Source organism: Zootoca vivipara, chromosome 3, assembly GCF_963506605.1.
Source record: "Zootoca vivipara chromosome 3, rZooViv1.1, whole genome shotgun sequence".
NCBI classification, from domain to species: Eukaryota; Metazoa; Chordata; class Lepidosauria; order Squamata; family Lacertidae; genus Zootoca; species Zootoca vivipara.
This window is the reverse complement of record NC_083278.1, coordinates 40,399,413-40,417,047: the sequence shown is the minus strand read 5'-3', so window position 1 is coordinate 40,417,047 and position 17,635 is coordinate 40,399,413. Positions and strand designations below refer to the sequence as shown.

At 39.1% G+C, this 17,635-nt stretch overlaps 1 protein-coding gene across 3 annotated transcripts in view; it reads right to left on the bottom strand.

The window, feature by feature from the left end:
• Window positions 1-218: 218 nt before the first annotated feature.
• The window catches only part of ORC3 (origin recognition complex subunit 3), a 41,216-nt gene continuing 23,799 nt past the window's right edge, over window positions 219-17,635 (bottom strand). For all 3 annotated transcript variants that reach the window (XM_035109419.2, XM_035109420.2, XM_035109422.2), the window contains 5 exons: window positions 16,584-16,681; window positions 13,992-14,133; window positions 5,120-5,236; window positions 3,177-3,250; window positions 219-2,126 (listed from right to left, as the gene is read on the bottom strand). In XM_035109419.2, coding sequence (XP_034965310.1) covers window positions 2,021-2,126; window positions 3,177-3,250; window positions 5,120-5,236; window positions 13,992-14,133; window positions 16,584-16,681 — 537 coding nt within the window. In that variant the 3' untranslated portion in view covers window positions 219-2,020. The remainder of the gene's footprint in view (window positions 2,127-3,176; window positions 3,251-5,119; window positions 5,237-13,991; window positions 14,134-16,583; window positions 16,682-17,635) is intronic.

Here is a 17,635-nt window from a genome sequence, read left to right as displayed (position 1 = left end):
AGTGAAACTTTGAGCAGCTGATAGCTCAGGAAGAAGCGACCAAACTAGAGGTTAAGAAAGCTTCCTTTTTATAGTCAGTTGGCCTGCTGCCAACTGTGATGCACTTTCAGAAGCTGTTAACTTTGGGGATGACTCACTGAACCTCAGAAATCTTGAGATGAGCCAAGGTTCCTTTCTATAAGGATTTTGGAAGAACCTGCCTTCATCTTTTTGGAAGATTTCCTTTTCTGAAAAACTGCTCACAAGTACGTAGAAAGCACTGCCAAGAGGAACAAATTCCCCTTTTAGAAGGTATGCTATTCCTGTTTGAATCAATACTTTTATCCAAATTTTAAAAAAGCATATTCATAGCTACTGTGGGGGACTGGTCAGCTCTGAACTAAAATTTCAAGACAAATTGGTGTGATTTGAAGGTTTTCATATTTTTGAGTCAGACTGCCATTAATACAGTGTTTCAGTTCAATCAGGAACTCTCAAGATTCCATATGGCTCTGTAGCCTCAGAAGGGGTGGATCATACTTGTATAAGGTGTCAAATTCTGGCATAAAATGAAAGTTAAACCATACTTTAAAGGTGTGCTGCACAAAACTACTGCATGCATCTGCCTAAAATTTACAAAGCTTAATTTGCTATGAATGAGCTGCTTTATCTGCAGATTTCAGGCACTTCTGTGAAAACATCTGGTGCACACTCCTAATAGCTACCACACATAAGTAGCCTTTTAACTTTTAAGTATGGCCCAAGTCTTTGTATAAACTTCTTTTACTTGGAAGTAATCATTGCTTTTGCTACCACAGCTGCCAAGAATTAGCATTTTCAAGCTGGGGGGACAGTTAACGTTGAGGATTCTTAAAACTTCTGGATTAAAATCTCTGATTTTAACTTGAAAGACATGACTGCTCATTTGGCTTGCATTTCAGTCTTTTTCTAGTATTGATGATGCTGCTGAAATTGTTCAAAGCGATTTTTACATTTTGGGAGCCTCTGTTATATTGCATTTGGATGGCCACACTGCAACATTCTGAGCCTGAATTTTTGCTAGTGTTGTTTCCTCCCGCTGTAATTTCAGCCAGGCTTCGAGTTCTGTAATTCCCCACTCATGTTTGCTCCATAAGAACCTAAATTTAACTTTGAGGTTTGATTGCATTTTTCCTCACTTTAAGGTTGTTGTTTTTTAAAGGAAATTGCAACTGTTTGAGTGTCATGCCAAGGGAAATGGAAAGATTAAAGAGAACTGTTCGAACACCAGCTAAAACAGTGACGAACACTATTATCCAAAGTGTCATACTGATTATGCTTGTTTAATCCCTGACATACTGAATAAAGTCTTCAATATCTTCCTGGTCTCTTAGAAACAATGCATTAGGCACAGCTTTGGTACCAAGCAGGCCAGTATTGATCAGTCTTCCTTTGATGACGAGCTTGCTTCAAACTTAAAAGCAGGCACTGAATGCAAGCATTTTTTCACTTTCTTAGAAATTTACAAAAATACACTGCAAATAATAAAAAGGTAGCTTCTACAGTTTCTTCTGAATAAAATTACTGAAGTACAGTGGTGCTGATCACCATTCTCTAAATAGTTTTAACTCACCACATTAGAGTATAGCCTCCCACAGTAGGAAAGAAACATCAGTAGGGAGTCTCGCATCCCACCTCAACAATCACATTGTCTAGTCTGCAGTGTATAGTCATCTTAATGTGCTCAGCTCATAACAATATTAATATTTTCTTCGGCGTTTCTGTAGATAGGACAGAGATCAGTGATGATGACTTCGGTTTTATTTGACATTATTGCAGAAAAGGCACAAAAACGTCAAAATGCTCAAACACAAATATCGGCTGGATTCTCTAAAATGGATGGATTTAGCTTATTCTTTAATGCAAAGAAACAAAATCCATGAAGCTACTTGTCAATGTTATAGTGGCAAAACAGCACTTCTCATTATGAAAGTGCTACCACAGTTGTTCAGAGTGTACAGAAAATCTCGGTCAAAGCATTTCCTTCTCAGTAGAAAGTATACTAGCAGCTGCCCCATGTCAGTCTTGCCACGTGATCAGTTTTCTGCTTTGAAGGCTTTATGAATCCCAAGAGTTCCAATTCTGAGACTGCTCTAATGAAACGAGCACTTGGGGAGTGGCAGTCAAGGAAAAATACATTTCACTCTACCAAAGGGAATATTCACAGATTGGCTAAATATACAGAATGATATATTTTTTTACTAATAGGGTAAGTATTCTGCATAGTTCACTGAAGCACTGCTTTCACATGCTTACAGATCACTTATACACACACACATTTGGGGCAACTGCAAGTCTATCAGCTGTGTGTACACTCTTCATCTAACACATGATACGGCTCTTATAACTTGGAACAAATTTAGTCTAGTTGAGACATTTGCCTCAAAGATCAGGGTGAATAATGTATTCTCTACCCAAGGTATGGCTTCTTTCTAAAGACTAGGATATGCTGATGTTCTTCCAAAGACTTGTTATAAATTGACTTGTCACCAAAACACATCTAAGGCCTGTCCTAAACTACATAGCTTTGTCATAAGTGTTTTATAGCACAGCCCTCTGCATACAGAAATAAATCACTTGTTCCATGAGGGCTTATCTCATTACATATGCATAGAACCACAGCTTTTCACTGCAATCTTACACGTCATCTCAGAAGTTTCACGGGGCTTGTTCCCAGATTAGTCAGTAGAGGACCAATTCCAGAGTCACTAAAATTTGATGGAGCTTAAACATACTGGGTGGTATTCAATTAAGTTTTACTCCGTGTAGACCCACTGAAATTAATGAACATTACTAAGGTTAATTTAGTTCAATGGGTCTACTCTGAGTTGCATATCACCCACTGTTACTTGTGATGTAAAGAATGTTATAATTGCATCCTTTATTCTCTGGAAATATCAACAGCCTTTACATGGCAGGCATGTTGATAGGCAATGTTTTATAGTACAACCGAGTACTCACTACCGAGCACACACAACATACACAGGGAGATTATCAGTCTAAATTAGATCATTTTTCCTTTCTAATATCAGCCCTGTTTTAATGTGGATTGAAAAACACTCCAAAATGTTTCGCTAGACCCTTTTAGATTTGTACAAGTTATTTGTAACAAGATCATATTTTGGTTTGCTAGCTGGTGCTAAATCAGAAAAGGATACTGGATAGCATCATCTATCTGGTCCTTGACATTGGAATTTGGATTTTCTGCAGCAATTACAACTGTTGAAAAAGCCTAGGAGGAAACACCATATTGATTTATACTATTTTTTGTAAATGTAATACAAATGTCACAAATTAATAAATACGCTGAAAAGAGTTGGATATCAACATGCTAACAAAGCAGAGGAGAAATAAGATCCTTGTAAACTGAGGGTTTGATTCAATGATGGCTTTGTACTAGCAGAGAACATTTCCACTTAGAGGCAACAAATTTTCACCATAAAACAGCTCCTGAAGACTTTGGGGGCCTCCTAAACAGTTTTGAATCCAGCATGGAGAGTTGCAGTACTTAGGATTAGCAAGAAAATGGCCTTTTGGTGGGCCAGGGGTGGTCTCAGCCAGTGGCCAACAAGTTTCTGTTTGGCTTGTTAGTAAAGACCATTTGTAGTGTTGCCAATGACCTCTCCACCCTTAATCCTGTATTATGTATAAAGAATGTGGAGAAGGGAAGAGTGCTTGCACCTGTGCTGGAATTTTGCAGAAGGTACATGCGACACCTTGTTACTGCCACCTCCACATCAGTTTAATTTTGTTTTCATATCCTGTTTGGGAGAGATCACTTAAACCACAATTGTCATGAGAAGATGATTTAACAAACCCCAGAAGTACTGGAGAGACAGTACTTTGGTCCAACAAACCATGGTTTGTTTATCTCATCTGAACTGAGCCTTTGTCTACAATTGAAACCAGAAAAACCTTGGTGGGAATAAGAAACTAATCTACATGGTGGACAGGGGAGACAATGACACTAAGGAGTTTTCTTCCACACTAGTTCATTGCTGCTGCCTCTGCAAAATCCCAGTAGAGAAAAGGGGGTGCTTTTCCTTCTCATTGGGATTGCAGAGGAGGTAGCAGCAACAAGACCCAACAAAAGCCTGATTAGCAGAAGACACTTCCTTTTTCCACAGTCCCTGAGGATGACATGAGATGCAATTTTGCTCCCATGATTTGGGCTTTTGAAGAAAGGGGCAGCCACACCTAACTACTGCTTCTTGCAAAAACAAAACAACAAAACAAAGCCCAAAGATGACAACCAAGAAACAGCAAAGCATAGCTTACTTTCTGAAATAAATCCAATAAGTGGGAACAAAATCATGACTGCTTTTGTCTACAGTGAAGGGGGAAGGTAGGAAAGGAGGCTTCTATCCTGAAAGCTGGACTTTGCAGAACGTGCAAGCCATGCCTCACTGCTCTTTCATGCAAAAGAATGAGAATGGAGGGAAATGAAAGGAAACACCTCCCTGACCCGGGTTTCTAGTTGGGGGTTGAAGAATCAGTAGTGAGGCATGAGAGGAGCTTCCTTCAAATGTTGATTGCATGACAGAGAAGCTGCTTCTTTCCATTCTCAGTGGAAGAAAAACAGGTTGGCTTTTGCAATGCACCACCAGCACCCTGCTGCCATTTACTGAAAAACTGCAAGCAAGGGAATGGGATTACTTCTTTCCATTATGTGGAAGAAAAGGGGTGCCGTTTCTCTCCCTGTTGGTTTGTGCAAAAAGCCATGGGAAGAAGGTGTAGGTGCTTTTTGCGACAGCCCAGCTTGCAGAAGAGAGTACACCTTTCACACTTTGAGAATAGGAGATAAAAGGAGAGAAACTTTAATAAAAGCAAGGCTTGATGGGAACACTGGGATGCTTGTTCCTTGGGGGCCCTTGGCACTACTGAAGATGCAAGTTGTCCTACTGTATTTAATTCTGGTCCTAGTACAAGCTGGGAAAGCTATGTGGACTGATTTTGGGACTACAGAAGAATAAGAAGAAAGAGGAGTCTCAGTGTTCTACAGCAGCAATTTAGCTGTCAAAACAAATGAAGCTTGGAAAGAAACGGCAGATTAAGTATTCAGCAAAGCACAGAAACAGTCAATCGATTCATGTTCACATACCTCTAACCAGTCAACAAGGTTAATTAATCTACCACATTCCAAATGAAGCTTGTATGCTATACAGATATCGGGAGCCGCATTAGAAATGCATCCTGCATCAGTTTTCAAGGATTCATTCTGATAAACAAAATTCATAGTGAGAATGAGAGTTATGCATGTACATTTCATTTATATGCTAATAACGCCATCAGCCCAGACCCACCAAGCAAATGTTATGCTAAGCCACTTCCCAACCTCTGGACATCACAATCATAACGTATGCCACTATTTCAGAAAGCTGTTAACTTCATCCAGCCTTCTGAAATATTAATCTACTCATCTGTTCTCTGCTCTTACACCAGGCATAGTGGCTGCAAGTGCAGTATGTAGCTGACACACTTCACTTTTTTCTCAGCTCAGCTCTGGATTTTCCTAGGGGCAAGTGTGATGAAGAGTAAATAGGGTCATTTGTGCTGGGTAGCAGCAGTCAGGAAAATGGAGCTGTTGGGAAGGGGAAGAGTCACGGCAACAGGTGCTAGGGAAAGGTTGCTAAGGAGGAGAAGGCAGTTAGGTAAAGGTCAGCTGGGAGAGAGGAGGAGGAACCAAGCACAAAGAAAAAGCTTTTTTCTCTTAGCTGACAGACTGGTTTTGAAAACCACCTGATCATACAGGAGGGCTGCAAGATGGGAATGAGGGCCCTATTACTTGAAAGTCTAGTGCAACCAACAGCTGCAGTATATTGTTCATCTTGACATGAGACACAGCACACACAGCAAGTCCCAAAGAAGGGACGTGAAATTTTATATTTACGGTTTAAACACCTTTTTCACCTTATGACTTATACCACTGTTCTTTTTCTGTTTTGTAAGATGCCCTGAGACATTTTGGTGAAGGGTGGATAATAAATGAACTAAAAGACCTAGAACAGCCTGACAAAAGATTACAGGAGGAACACCCAGGATGGTCAGAGAAGGGCTAGGTATGACAACGCTATGCATGAAGGCTAGGGAGGAGGCAGGCAGACGAACTGGACAAGAGATCTAGTTTGGCCTATAGCGGCATTCCAACCTGGAAGGAAACACAGTGGAAAATTCCTCATATTGCTGTGCCTCTTACAGAATCAATACGATGATAAAAATGTGCAGAAATAATTAGCTTTTCTTTTATTAAATTCCATAAAATGTATGTACTATTTGACTGTAAACAAAACAAAACCCTAAAAATAAGGCTAATCTAATACAAGCAACATCCTGCAGCCCCATTAACGCTCAAGACAATGTCCTGCTGTAGACATTACTTATGACATTGTCCTCTTGCACTCCAGGAGGAAAATTTGTGACTGTGAATTTAGACCTAGAACAGGCATCCCCAAACTTCGTTCCTCCAGATGTTTTGGACTACAATTCCCAACTTCCCCGACCACTGGTCCTATTAGCTAGGGACATGGGAGTTCTAGGCCAAAACATCTGGAGGGCCGCAGTTTGGGGATGCCTGACCTAGAATGAAAGGTGAGGCGAAGTGTGTCATTTTTGGTTGATAGCCCCTTAAAGGGGTCATGCAGGTTCACTGTGGTGGGTAAAGCTTGGGATTTGCCCAGCTGATACTTCAGCCACACATGTGGAAATATTGAGAGATTAGCATAAACATGATCCTAACATTCTTCAAGGACTGGTACATAATATTACCAGGAGAAATAGTATCTATGTAATCAGTAACGTCTAGATTTTATACAGCCTACATCTTTTATAGTTATATTTATCAAGATAAATTTTTATCCTAGTTTTATAATTTATGAAAGAACAGAATGTACTGAATTCATACTATGAAAAGCTATTTATTTCTGTCAGAACACAATTAAATACTAATCGTGCACTGGAATAACAGAGATTTCTACTCATAGATACCCGAAACAGTTGGCCAAAGCGCTTAAGAAATTAATCAGATATGCCAGGCCAAATATATTGGAACTTGAATTAAGCTTGTTTTTCCCATCTAAGTTGTGTAACACTGTATCAAATCAGATAACTGATAAGATCAAATAGGCACATACACAATTTACATTCTTTTCCTAACCTGGCTCTTTGTCAATTTATATTCCATGACTTAACTCAATGCAGCAAATACAAATAGGTTGATTTTATAATATATCTTTAAAAAAAACCCTTCTAACCACCACCCCCGGGCGAGAGAACTTTGTATTTGAAGATTAATGGAAACGTAAAGGATCCCCCCCACACAGAACGGGAAGAAATCCAGACGAATTAGATGAACTAATAATATTAAGTGGGGTGCGGGAAGGAACGTGAAAGAGCTGAAACGCTAAGCATGAGACGCTGTCAGGGGGAGAACTGAAAAGAGCGCAAAGTTGGGGATAATAACACAAGAAGTAAATTGGAACCAATCTGAACTTTGAGACGTTAAGCTGCATATAATTGAAACTGAACCCAGGACTTTATAAAAAACTTCTTATTAAGCACTGTGTGGAGGAGGAGAGTGACGGAGACCCTCTATTCCTAACGCTTCGTGAGGAAGTTTTATAAATACTTTGGGGGGGAAGCGTTACAAAGGACTTTTCCAACTTTCTTTTTACTTCCCTTTCTTCCCCAATTATAAATAAAATGGCGACGATCCTCTAAAACGAAAAATGACTAAGCAGACAAGGCTACAGAGAAGCCAGAAGTGACGTTACCTATTGTACCAGGAGATTTAAAGAGACTTTCACCTGTGGAAAGTTATTACATTAGTAACGAAGTGACTCCTAGCGGCTACAATAGAGCCCCAGTAAATACAGCAAGCTCCTAGGTGTATAGACAGAAAGAGAGCGACACCGTGTGGTTAATAAGGACTTGACACGACACCATAGATAAAATGAATAAACAAAACAAGAATACATTAGGAACCTCTTCTCAAAGAAGAACCTCAGCAGCAGAATATGAATTAGACCTCAAAGAACTGATTTTAAGTCTTAAAAATGATATAGGAGAAATCAAGCAAGAGTTTAAAGATGATATAGGGAAGATTAAACAAGACCTTTCTGAAATTAAACAGGAGATGAATGAAAGAATAAAAAAACTTGAAGAGAAAGTAGAAAATATGGAAGGAAAAATGGACTCCAGTGAGAAAGATAAACATGAAATAAAAGAACAAATAAATAACATAGAAGAAAAGTCTAACAAAGCAATGGAATTGACTCAGGAGATAAAGGATAAGAACCAAACGCTGGAGACATCGCTGAAAAATATGGCAAAAGAGAAGAGAGAGGGGAAAAAGGAAATAGAGAAAATAAAGAAAGACCTGGAAGAGCAAAATGCCGCCCTAGAAGCATCACAAGACGCGCTTGCGATGATGCAAATGAAATTAAAGGAGAAGACCTTGAGATTTAGGAATATCCCAGAATTGCCCAACGAAGATATAGAGAAACGGATAATTAGCGCCCTGGCTAATTGGCTAGATCTAGAAGAACTTGATGTTGATACCAAAATAGAAGAGATTTATAGAGTTAACTCCAAGAAAGCGAAAGAGAACAACTGGCCGGGAGACTGCCTTGTATCATTTACCAACATGTGGCTAAGAAATAAAGTTTTAAAAACAAGAGCAAAAAAGAAATTAATTATGGAAGAAACAGAAATATTCGTCCTGAAAGAAATCCCACCCAGACTGGTTCATAAAAGGAAAAAATACCTATTTCTTGCAAAACCATTAAAGGCGAAAAGGATACCCTTTAAGTGGGAATATCCGCAAGGAATAGCGTTCTCTTTCAAAGGAAGATGGAGAAGATTCGATACACCAGAGGCGGCAGACAGATTTTATAGAACATACGCACAAGAACTGGGAGGGGATAAATCAAAGACAGCTAGAGATCAGGCCCGGGGAAAAGAAGAAGAACTAGAAAATTCCAGTAGAGAAGAGCTGGAGGCGGCCGGGGAAGAAGAAGTGGAGGAAGAAGATGGGGAAGGAGTAGAAGAGGGGCAACTAGAAGAATGATTGAAATGTAAATATATAGATTATCTTTAGTATTGCTGTAAGAAATAATTAAGAGGAAAACTAGGTAACTCACTTGAACATGTAGATATTTAATGATTATCCTTGTTTATGCTTAGTCTAGGCTGATGTAAGTAAGAATAACGTTAATTGGAAATTTATTTTGCTCGTGTTTCTTTTTTTTATATACATATATATATCCAATTTGATAACTAACAAATACAAATATGAGAATAATCTCTTGGAACGTGAACGGCCTAAATAATAAGAAAAAAAGGAATAGGGTGGGGCACATACTAAAAAAACAAAACTGGGACGTGATCTGTCTACAAGAGACGCACATAAATAAAAAACATGTGAGAGTCCTAAAAAATGAGAAATTAGGAATAGAATTCGTTGCGGCCGATGCAAGAAAGAAAAGAGGAATTGTGATGTACATAAAAAGTAAATGGAACCCGGAACTAATTGGGACGGATACTGAGGGAAGAATCCTTATAGTTAAAACAGTAATTGAAGGAGAACAATGGGTCTGGGTGGGTATCTATGCCCCCAACGGGAGTAAGAAAGAATTTTTAAAAAGACTGGAGAACCAGTTAATAAATTATGCGGGGGAAAGATTAATTTTAATGGGAGATATGAACGGAATCGTAGATCCAGAGTTAGATAAAAATGGTTGGAGTAAAGGAAAATCAAGCGGGAAACTACCCCAAAAGTTTATGGACATTACAAGTAATTTACACTTATTAGATGCATGGAGATTTAAGAATCCCATAAAAAGAGAGTACACTCACATCTCGGCACGGCACCAATCGGCGAGCAGAATAGATATGATTTGGATCACTAAAGAATTATCATTACGAATTCATAAAATAGAACTAGGACCACAGACCCTCTCGGACCACAACCCAGTAACCCTTTCATTAAAAAAAGAATATTCCCAGAAAGGTTGGAGGATGAATGTCCTTATGTTAAATAATAACAATCTTATTAGGGAAGCAAAAAAAACGTTAAAAGAATATTTTGAAATAAATCAAACTGGTGAGGTCGACCCTTTAATGACTTGGGATGCGAGCAAAGCTGTTATGCGTGGCTTTTTTATATCACAGAATGCAAGAATAAGAAAGGAGAGAGAACAAAAGAAGGAAAAAATTCTCCAGGAAATAAAAAATAAGGAAAAAATGTTATACAAAAAATGTAATAAAACAATTGAGCAAGAAGTAAAATTATTGAGATTAGAGTATGAAAAATTAATCGATTATGAGATCGATCAACGATTACAATATTGGAAATATAAAAATTTTGAATGGGCCAATAAGCCCAGCAAATTGTTAATGTGGCAAATAAAAAAGAGGAAAAATGAAAAAATAATAAATAGAATTGAATCGGAAGGGAAATATTGTTATAAAACAGAAGAGATTATAAAAACCTTTCAGAAATTTTATGAAAAATTATATCAAAAGGAAGATACACCTATGCAACAAATCGATGATTTCCTGGCAAAATATCATTTACCAAAAATACCAACGGAAAAAGTATTCTTGTTAAACAAAGAAATAACATCCCTAGAAATAATAGAAACAATTAAGAACATGAGAAAAGGGAAAGCCCCAGGTCCAGATGGGCTTCCAATTGAATTTTATAGAGAATTACAAGACGAGGTTGTAATACCTCTTAAAGATTTAATGAATTTAATTTTACAAAAAGGAAATACACCCCAATCATGGACGGAAGCCCAAATAATTTTAATCCCCAAATCCCAAACGAATTTAGACAAACCAGGCAATTTTAGACCGATCTCGCTGTTAAATAGCGATTACAAGATCTTCGCAAAAATAATGGCCAAAAGATTAAGCAACATATTGGAGGATATAATACACAAAGACCAAGCGGGATTCATAAAAGGGAGGTACGCTAAAGACAACATAAGGATCATTGTAAACATATTGGAATGTTTAGAGAGTCGTAGAGACAAACAAGCAGCGCTCCTTGCCATCGATGCAGAGAAGGCCTTCGATAGGGTCTCGTGGCCCTTTATGATGAAAACTATGGAAAAATTAGAATTAGGGGACAAAATGGAAAATGCAATTAAATCAATTTATAAAATACAGGGAGCAAAAATATTAATAAATGGGAAAGTATCGAATAAAATAAATATTACGAGAGGCACCAGACAAGGGTGCCCCCTGTCCCCAACCCTCTTTATAATTACTTTGGAAATTTTATTAAAAAATATTAGGGAGGAAGAAAAAATTAAAGGGATAATTGTTGGTAAGAAAAAATTTAAAACAAAGGCTTTCGCGGATGATATTATTATCACCACGGAGGACCCTATCGAGGGCATTCCAAAAGCATTGGAAAAGATTAATGAATATGGTAATATAGCTGGCCTGAAAATTAATTATGAGAAGTCGCACATGTTAGTAAAGAACCTGGAAGAAGCAGAAAAAACAATATTGCAGGAAAAAACGGGATTGAAAATAGTAAAAAGGATAAAATATTTGGGCATTCAAACTACTGTTAAGGGGATTGATTTAATTCAAGAAAATTATAAGGAAATTTGGAAAAAAATCAAGGCAAATTTTGTAAATTGGGACAAACTGAAACTATCCTTACTGGGAAGAATATCATTAGTGAAGATGTGTGTAGCCCCAAGGATGATCCACCTATTTCAAAACCTGCCAATTTTGGGCAAAGAAAATATATTTAAAGAGTGGAAGAGAGACCTAACCAAATTCATTTGGAATGGAAAAAGACCAAGAGTTAAATATAAAATTATGATAGACAGTATGAGTAGAGGGGGATATGGAATGCCTGACCTTGAAGCATACCATGATGCGGCGGCATTATGGTGGCTTAAAGATTGGATAACACTGAGGGATACCGATGTATTGGATCTGGAAGGTTTGGGACTGGCCTCCGGGTGGCACCACTATTTGATGAGGGAGAAAATTGAAAAAAGGAGCAGTTTTCGGCTTAATATTATTAGGAAGTCATTATATCTTGTATGGCAAAAATATAAAAGATATTTTGAGCCAAAAACACCTTGGTGGCTCTCTCCCCTTGAAATAGTGGCAGTAAGGAGAAAAAACATGGAGACAAATTGGCCCACATATAGACAATTAATAGAAAATAAAGAGGGAACCTGGCAATTAAAGGATTATGAAGAAGTAAAGGGACTCTTTACTACCTGGTTGCAATATTTTCAAGTAAACCAAAGATTACAAATTGACAAACAAATTGGCTTTGATAAAGAAACATCTAAATTAGAAGAGATTTTATTGATAAATAAGGACAAATTTATTAAAAATTTATACCAAATTATATTGAAGTGGAAAACGGAGGAGGAATTAACAAAGGAATGTATGATTAAATGGTCACAAGATTTGGGGAAACCAATAACAATGATAGAATGGGAAAGATTATGGAAAAGGGACCTAAATTTTTCACCATGCTATGATATTAAGGAAAACCTAATGAAGATGCAAAATAGGTGGTATCTAACACCAGGAAAATTGGCCAAGATTTATCCAGGTTTAACTAATAATTGTTGGAGATGCAACCAGGAAGTAGGAACCCACATACATATGTGGTGGCATTGCAAACAAATTAAAAAGTTCTGGGAAACAATTTATAATGAAATAAAGAAGATGATGAGATACCCAATTAAGAAATGTCCCAAATTATTTCTTTTAGGAATGATGCCGGAAGAAGTTAAACCTAGAGACAGATGCTGTCTAAGTTACGCGGTAGCTGCCGCAAGGACACTAATAGCAAAAAATTGGAAGGCTGCCCACGTCCCAACAAAAGAGGAATGGCAAGAGAAATTATTCAATTATTATAATCTGGCTAAAAAGTATGAGGAAATTAAAGGTACCAAGAAGGAAGAAAGTGAAAATAATTGGAGAGTGTTTATAGACTACATAAGAACCAAAGTAGCGAATACTAGCCTTATCTCCGCCAAATAAGGTTCAGCCATATTTACGACTATATATTAGATGCTGTATGGAAAGAGAGGATGGAATAAATGATAGTAAACAATTGGACGTATGTTATGATTACATGGACTTAATACAAGTTAAAGTAAGATATGCAGAGTACTATTATTATAGAATAATAAAAGGAAAAGTTCAGATTAGGTTGTGAAGTCAAGGGGAATGGGAAGCAGAGAGGGAGGGGGGAGGGAAGTATTACTTCGTGTAATGAAACAAGATAATTGTAATATCCTTTTTACGGTGATGATTTATTTTAATTGTGATGAATGTTTTGTTATGTAATAAAGTTTATTTTTAATAATAAAAAAAAAAAAAAAAAAAAAAAAAAAAAAAAAAAAAAAAAGAAATGCTATCTGCCTGCTAAAGCCTCATGCTTTCTCTTTGTCAGCATGTGGATACTTTTATTAAGGAACTGATCAAAAGTGCTTCAGTGGAAGAAGGTCTATCATTGAAAAATTCAGCAACAACAGGCAACAGGGAACGGATATTTTAGCAGGTAGTTAAATATCTTGTATAGTTTTAATGTTTTCAGTCTCCCAGGAGGTAAGAGAAAAAACTTGTGACAGGCTTGTCTGTGGATCTTACAAAATCTAGGTTTTTATTAAATAAAAGCCATGGGAGTGATCATGGGACTGGATTACTCAATTCACAAAGTCACAAAAATGATTCACAAGTATTTAAGTTTTGCATGATCCAAACACAGTGCCATGATTTTCAAATGATTATATTATGGAACACACTCCACGACCCATAACTGAGATTCTAAATACCATTTAGCAACATTTCAAGCAATAAGATGCGGTGGGGCTCATCATGTTGAACCCAATGAGGGAAGCCAGGGGAGGACAGCTTTAAACATAGCTAGGGATCGCTAAGTACAAGGAAGGTGTGGGCACATTGCTTAGCTGCCCATTTCTTACCTTCAGGTAGAAATACGGATTGTTGAGAGCAGTGTGAAGAGCAACACGTGGGGCAGCATTCAAATGTTCACGGAGGGTATTAGCTGCGCTGAAATACATCACCTCATGCAAAGTCTGCATCTCTGCAGGCGCAAGGTAATTTCTGAAAAACCACCAATGAATAAAGGGCAGGAGAGAGACCAGTATTACACATGGATTTTTTCCTTAATTCTTACTACAATCATAGTGTTCATCAACCAACAAGCATATACATTTTGCAATGAACTCTGATACCATGTAGACAAATGGCTAGATGCCATAAACAGAAATTATTGGGGGCTTTTAATTGTAATTTTGGCAATGAAAAGTCCTGACACTCTCTCTCTCTCGCACGTTGTTACAAACAATCTGCACACACCACTACCGTGTTTCTCACATTTTAAGACGTGCCTATAAAATAAGCCATGGCACGATTTTCTGGAGGCAATAAAATATAAGGTATCCCCCCAAAATAAGACATGCTGGTGTATTGTTAGTGGTGGGAGCAGGTCTGCATGGCGCTTCTGCAGCGCGCGCCTCGTCGAGCGCTGCTGTCTCTCCCGGGTCCCGCTCAGTTGGGACTCAGTTGGGACACAGAGAGGGCGGGGGCGGAGGTTGTTCCGGATCTACGGCCGCTGGGTGCGAGGCCCCGGGTGCGGCGGTCTCGGCTCGCTCACCGGGACTGAAGGAGAGGAGGCTGGGTGCGGCTCCGTTAACGGCGCCTGAGCGGCTGCTTCTCCTTCCGCTCGCCTCTTCACTGGGTTCTGCGTTTGCTGAGGGATTTGGAGCGTCTAGGAGCGGCTGACTGGGCCCTGCCCTGGTCTAGGAAGGCGGGGAGCAAATTCGGGTTGGGGTTTTTTGCGGCGCGGGGGTGGTGGTGGGGGGATATTTTACCCGCTTTGCTATCCTCCGCCTGTGTGTAACAGGAGCGGGTCTCCTTCACGAACACCGGCAGTGCCTGTGTCGCAGACCCGGCAGGAGAAGCCCGGGGCGGGGGGGGAGGGTTGGTTCCTCTTTCCTCGTCTGGCTCCCTCCTTCCCTTCCACCAGCGCCCTCCCCGGAACAAAGAAACGTGGGAAAGGGGAAACGGGCCGCCCTCCCCCAGGGTCCTGTCACAGTGCAGGTCGCCCGGGACCCTTCAGCTCCCGAGTCCTCGGGAAGCTCTAGAAGGTGAGAGCTGAGGAACAGCTTGCAAGCCCAGCCCAAGTTCCTTCTCCCCGCCCCTCCCGGCCAAACAATAAAGCTTCCCGTAGCTGCCGGCTCAAGCAAGGCATGTTGGATGACTTCCCGGTGGTGGTGTTAGCCCTGTTCGTGTTATTGCCGAACTTTTGTAGCCTTTGCTCTCTTCTCCACTTTTCCCGTGTAGCACAGTGCCGAGTCCCGACTGAGCGGGAGCCGGCAAACACAGCAGCGCGCGCCACGCCGAGTCCCGACCCAGCGGGACCTGGCAAAGACAGTAGCGCGCGCCGCACTGAGCCCAACCCAGCAAAACTCTCTGAAAGCTTAATACCAGTAAAAAATTAAAAAGCTTAACAAAAAAAAAGACATCCCCTGAAAATAAGCCGTGGCGTGTTTTTTTGGAAGAAAAATAAATATAAGACATGTCTTAAAATGTGAGAAACACGGTAGAAAGCTCACTTTATGGAAATGACCAGCAATTGAAGGACTACTAAAGTCATCAATTGTTACCAACAACATTTACCACATTTTGTTCCATTTTCAGATTCCTCCAAAATGTGATCTGTGCAGATTTAACTCCTCTACATATTTGCAGCAGTTGTAAAACACACCTCAGTAGCTTTTTTAAAATGTATCAGTTTGCTAATGTGTGCCCTATCAAATATAGGAGGATGAAAAGTCTCCTAGTCTGTAGTGGTACCTTACTTAACAACTTCTCTGCCTGCTTTCTTTTTCTTCTGTATTTCAATCTTTCCTTTTGAGAGAGCTACTTAACACAACATTCTTTAGGTGATTTCCTTATTAAAGCTGTATTTCAATCTTAGTTGATTTTCCATGAACCAAAGTGAAACTGAAAAACATCTGAAGCAAATAAAAACCCTGATTTATTGAATAAGCCATGTTTATAAACCACAGCCCCCATAGTTAACGCTACTGCACTCCACAGCTGTCTTATTATGACACCCATTAGATATCATCATGTGCTACTCCCTCCTATTGCCCTTGACCCTCCATCCTACCAGACTGCTATTTAGTTGACAACATTCTTTGTTCCTGATGCAATGTTGGGCCAATTTCAAGTTCAAGGTACGAACACAATGTATTGGCATGAAACAGATACTTTTTAACACAATGTATTGGCATGAAACAGATACTTTTTATCATTTCCAATCTGGGCTTAGTTCAGATTTGTTGGATTGGGAATGAACTTTGTGAGTGCATCTCCCTCCCCTCCTTTTGCACAGGGATGAGGAAATGAGAGGAAGGAAGCTGCACACATTTGCCTTGGTTGAACAAACCATGGTTCATCACAGCTGAACTGCGCCTTTGTCTACTGTTGAACTAAATTTGTTACGCAAAGTTGTACAACCAAGTCAGGAAGAAAGCAAAGCTAACCTTACAAGGCCATCTACAAAGTCAACCACTTCAAAACGAAGCATTTCAAATTTGGTTAGTTTCTTAAGCTTTCTTGATTCCTTCATCTCCAGCAGGGTCTAAAGCAAAACAAAAGAGGCATTTCCAAGTAATTATGTTGTGTAAATCACTTGGCAATGCTAATGAGGTTATTAGATTTTTTAAAATGAAAAAGAAAAAGCTTATTATTGTGGATTTCAGTGATAAATAATAAAGAGGATTAGCTTGATGACCAAATAGTATTGTGTTCCTTAACTAGTACAGTTGCACTTTTACAAGTATGAACAACTATCATGTAAGTGAAATTTTATTGGACTAGAACTAACAGAGTTTCCACAAATTCATGAGCACCTGATACAGAAATTCCAGGTAATTCTTTCCTTCTAAAATTCATCAGTTGTAATTCTTTTACAGCAAAAAGCAAGAATAATATACTGATCCAAGCAAGCAAGTGAAACTCTTGGGTTTTCTTAAAATCCGCTTTAAACTTCAATCCTGATTTGCAGCTAGATTGACCAATGAAGCTGAGCCAAAGGGCTAGCTCTCCACGGCAGATCCTCAATTACTCAGGATCTGAGGTTACTGCTAGTGCTTATGTGACTGCTACATCTTTGTAGCAAGATTTGTTCCATCAATTCCTTCCTTCCCAGTGAATATGTAGTACCAGATGCTTGAACAATGGAGATTGCTTATGTTGATGGGCTTCTCTCTGACTAGGTATTTCTTTTGAATTACCTTTCATCCAAGGAACTCAGCACATGGTTCCATATTACTATGTCCTTACAACAAATCTGCAAAGTTTATTGGGCTGAGAAGTAGTGACTGGCCCAAGGTCAGCTATTGCTATGATGTGAAGCAAGAGCCATAGGTTGCTGCCTCTTACTGGTATAACTTCAGATTATTCACTTTTGAAGGAAAAAACTGAGCCCTGGACAGCTTGAGATTAAAACTTACCAAATAATGCAAAATTCAGTTAGTACCTGCACCCTGTGATGTTTTGCACAAGGGAGAGGAAAACATTTGTGCCAAGCAAA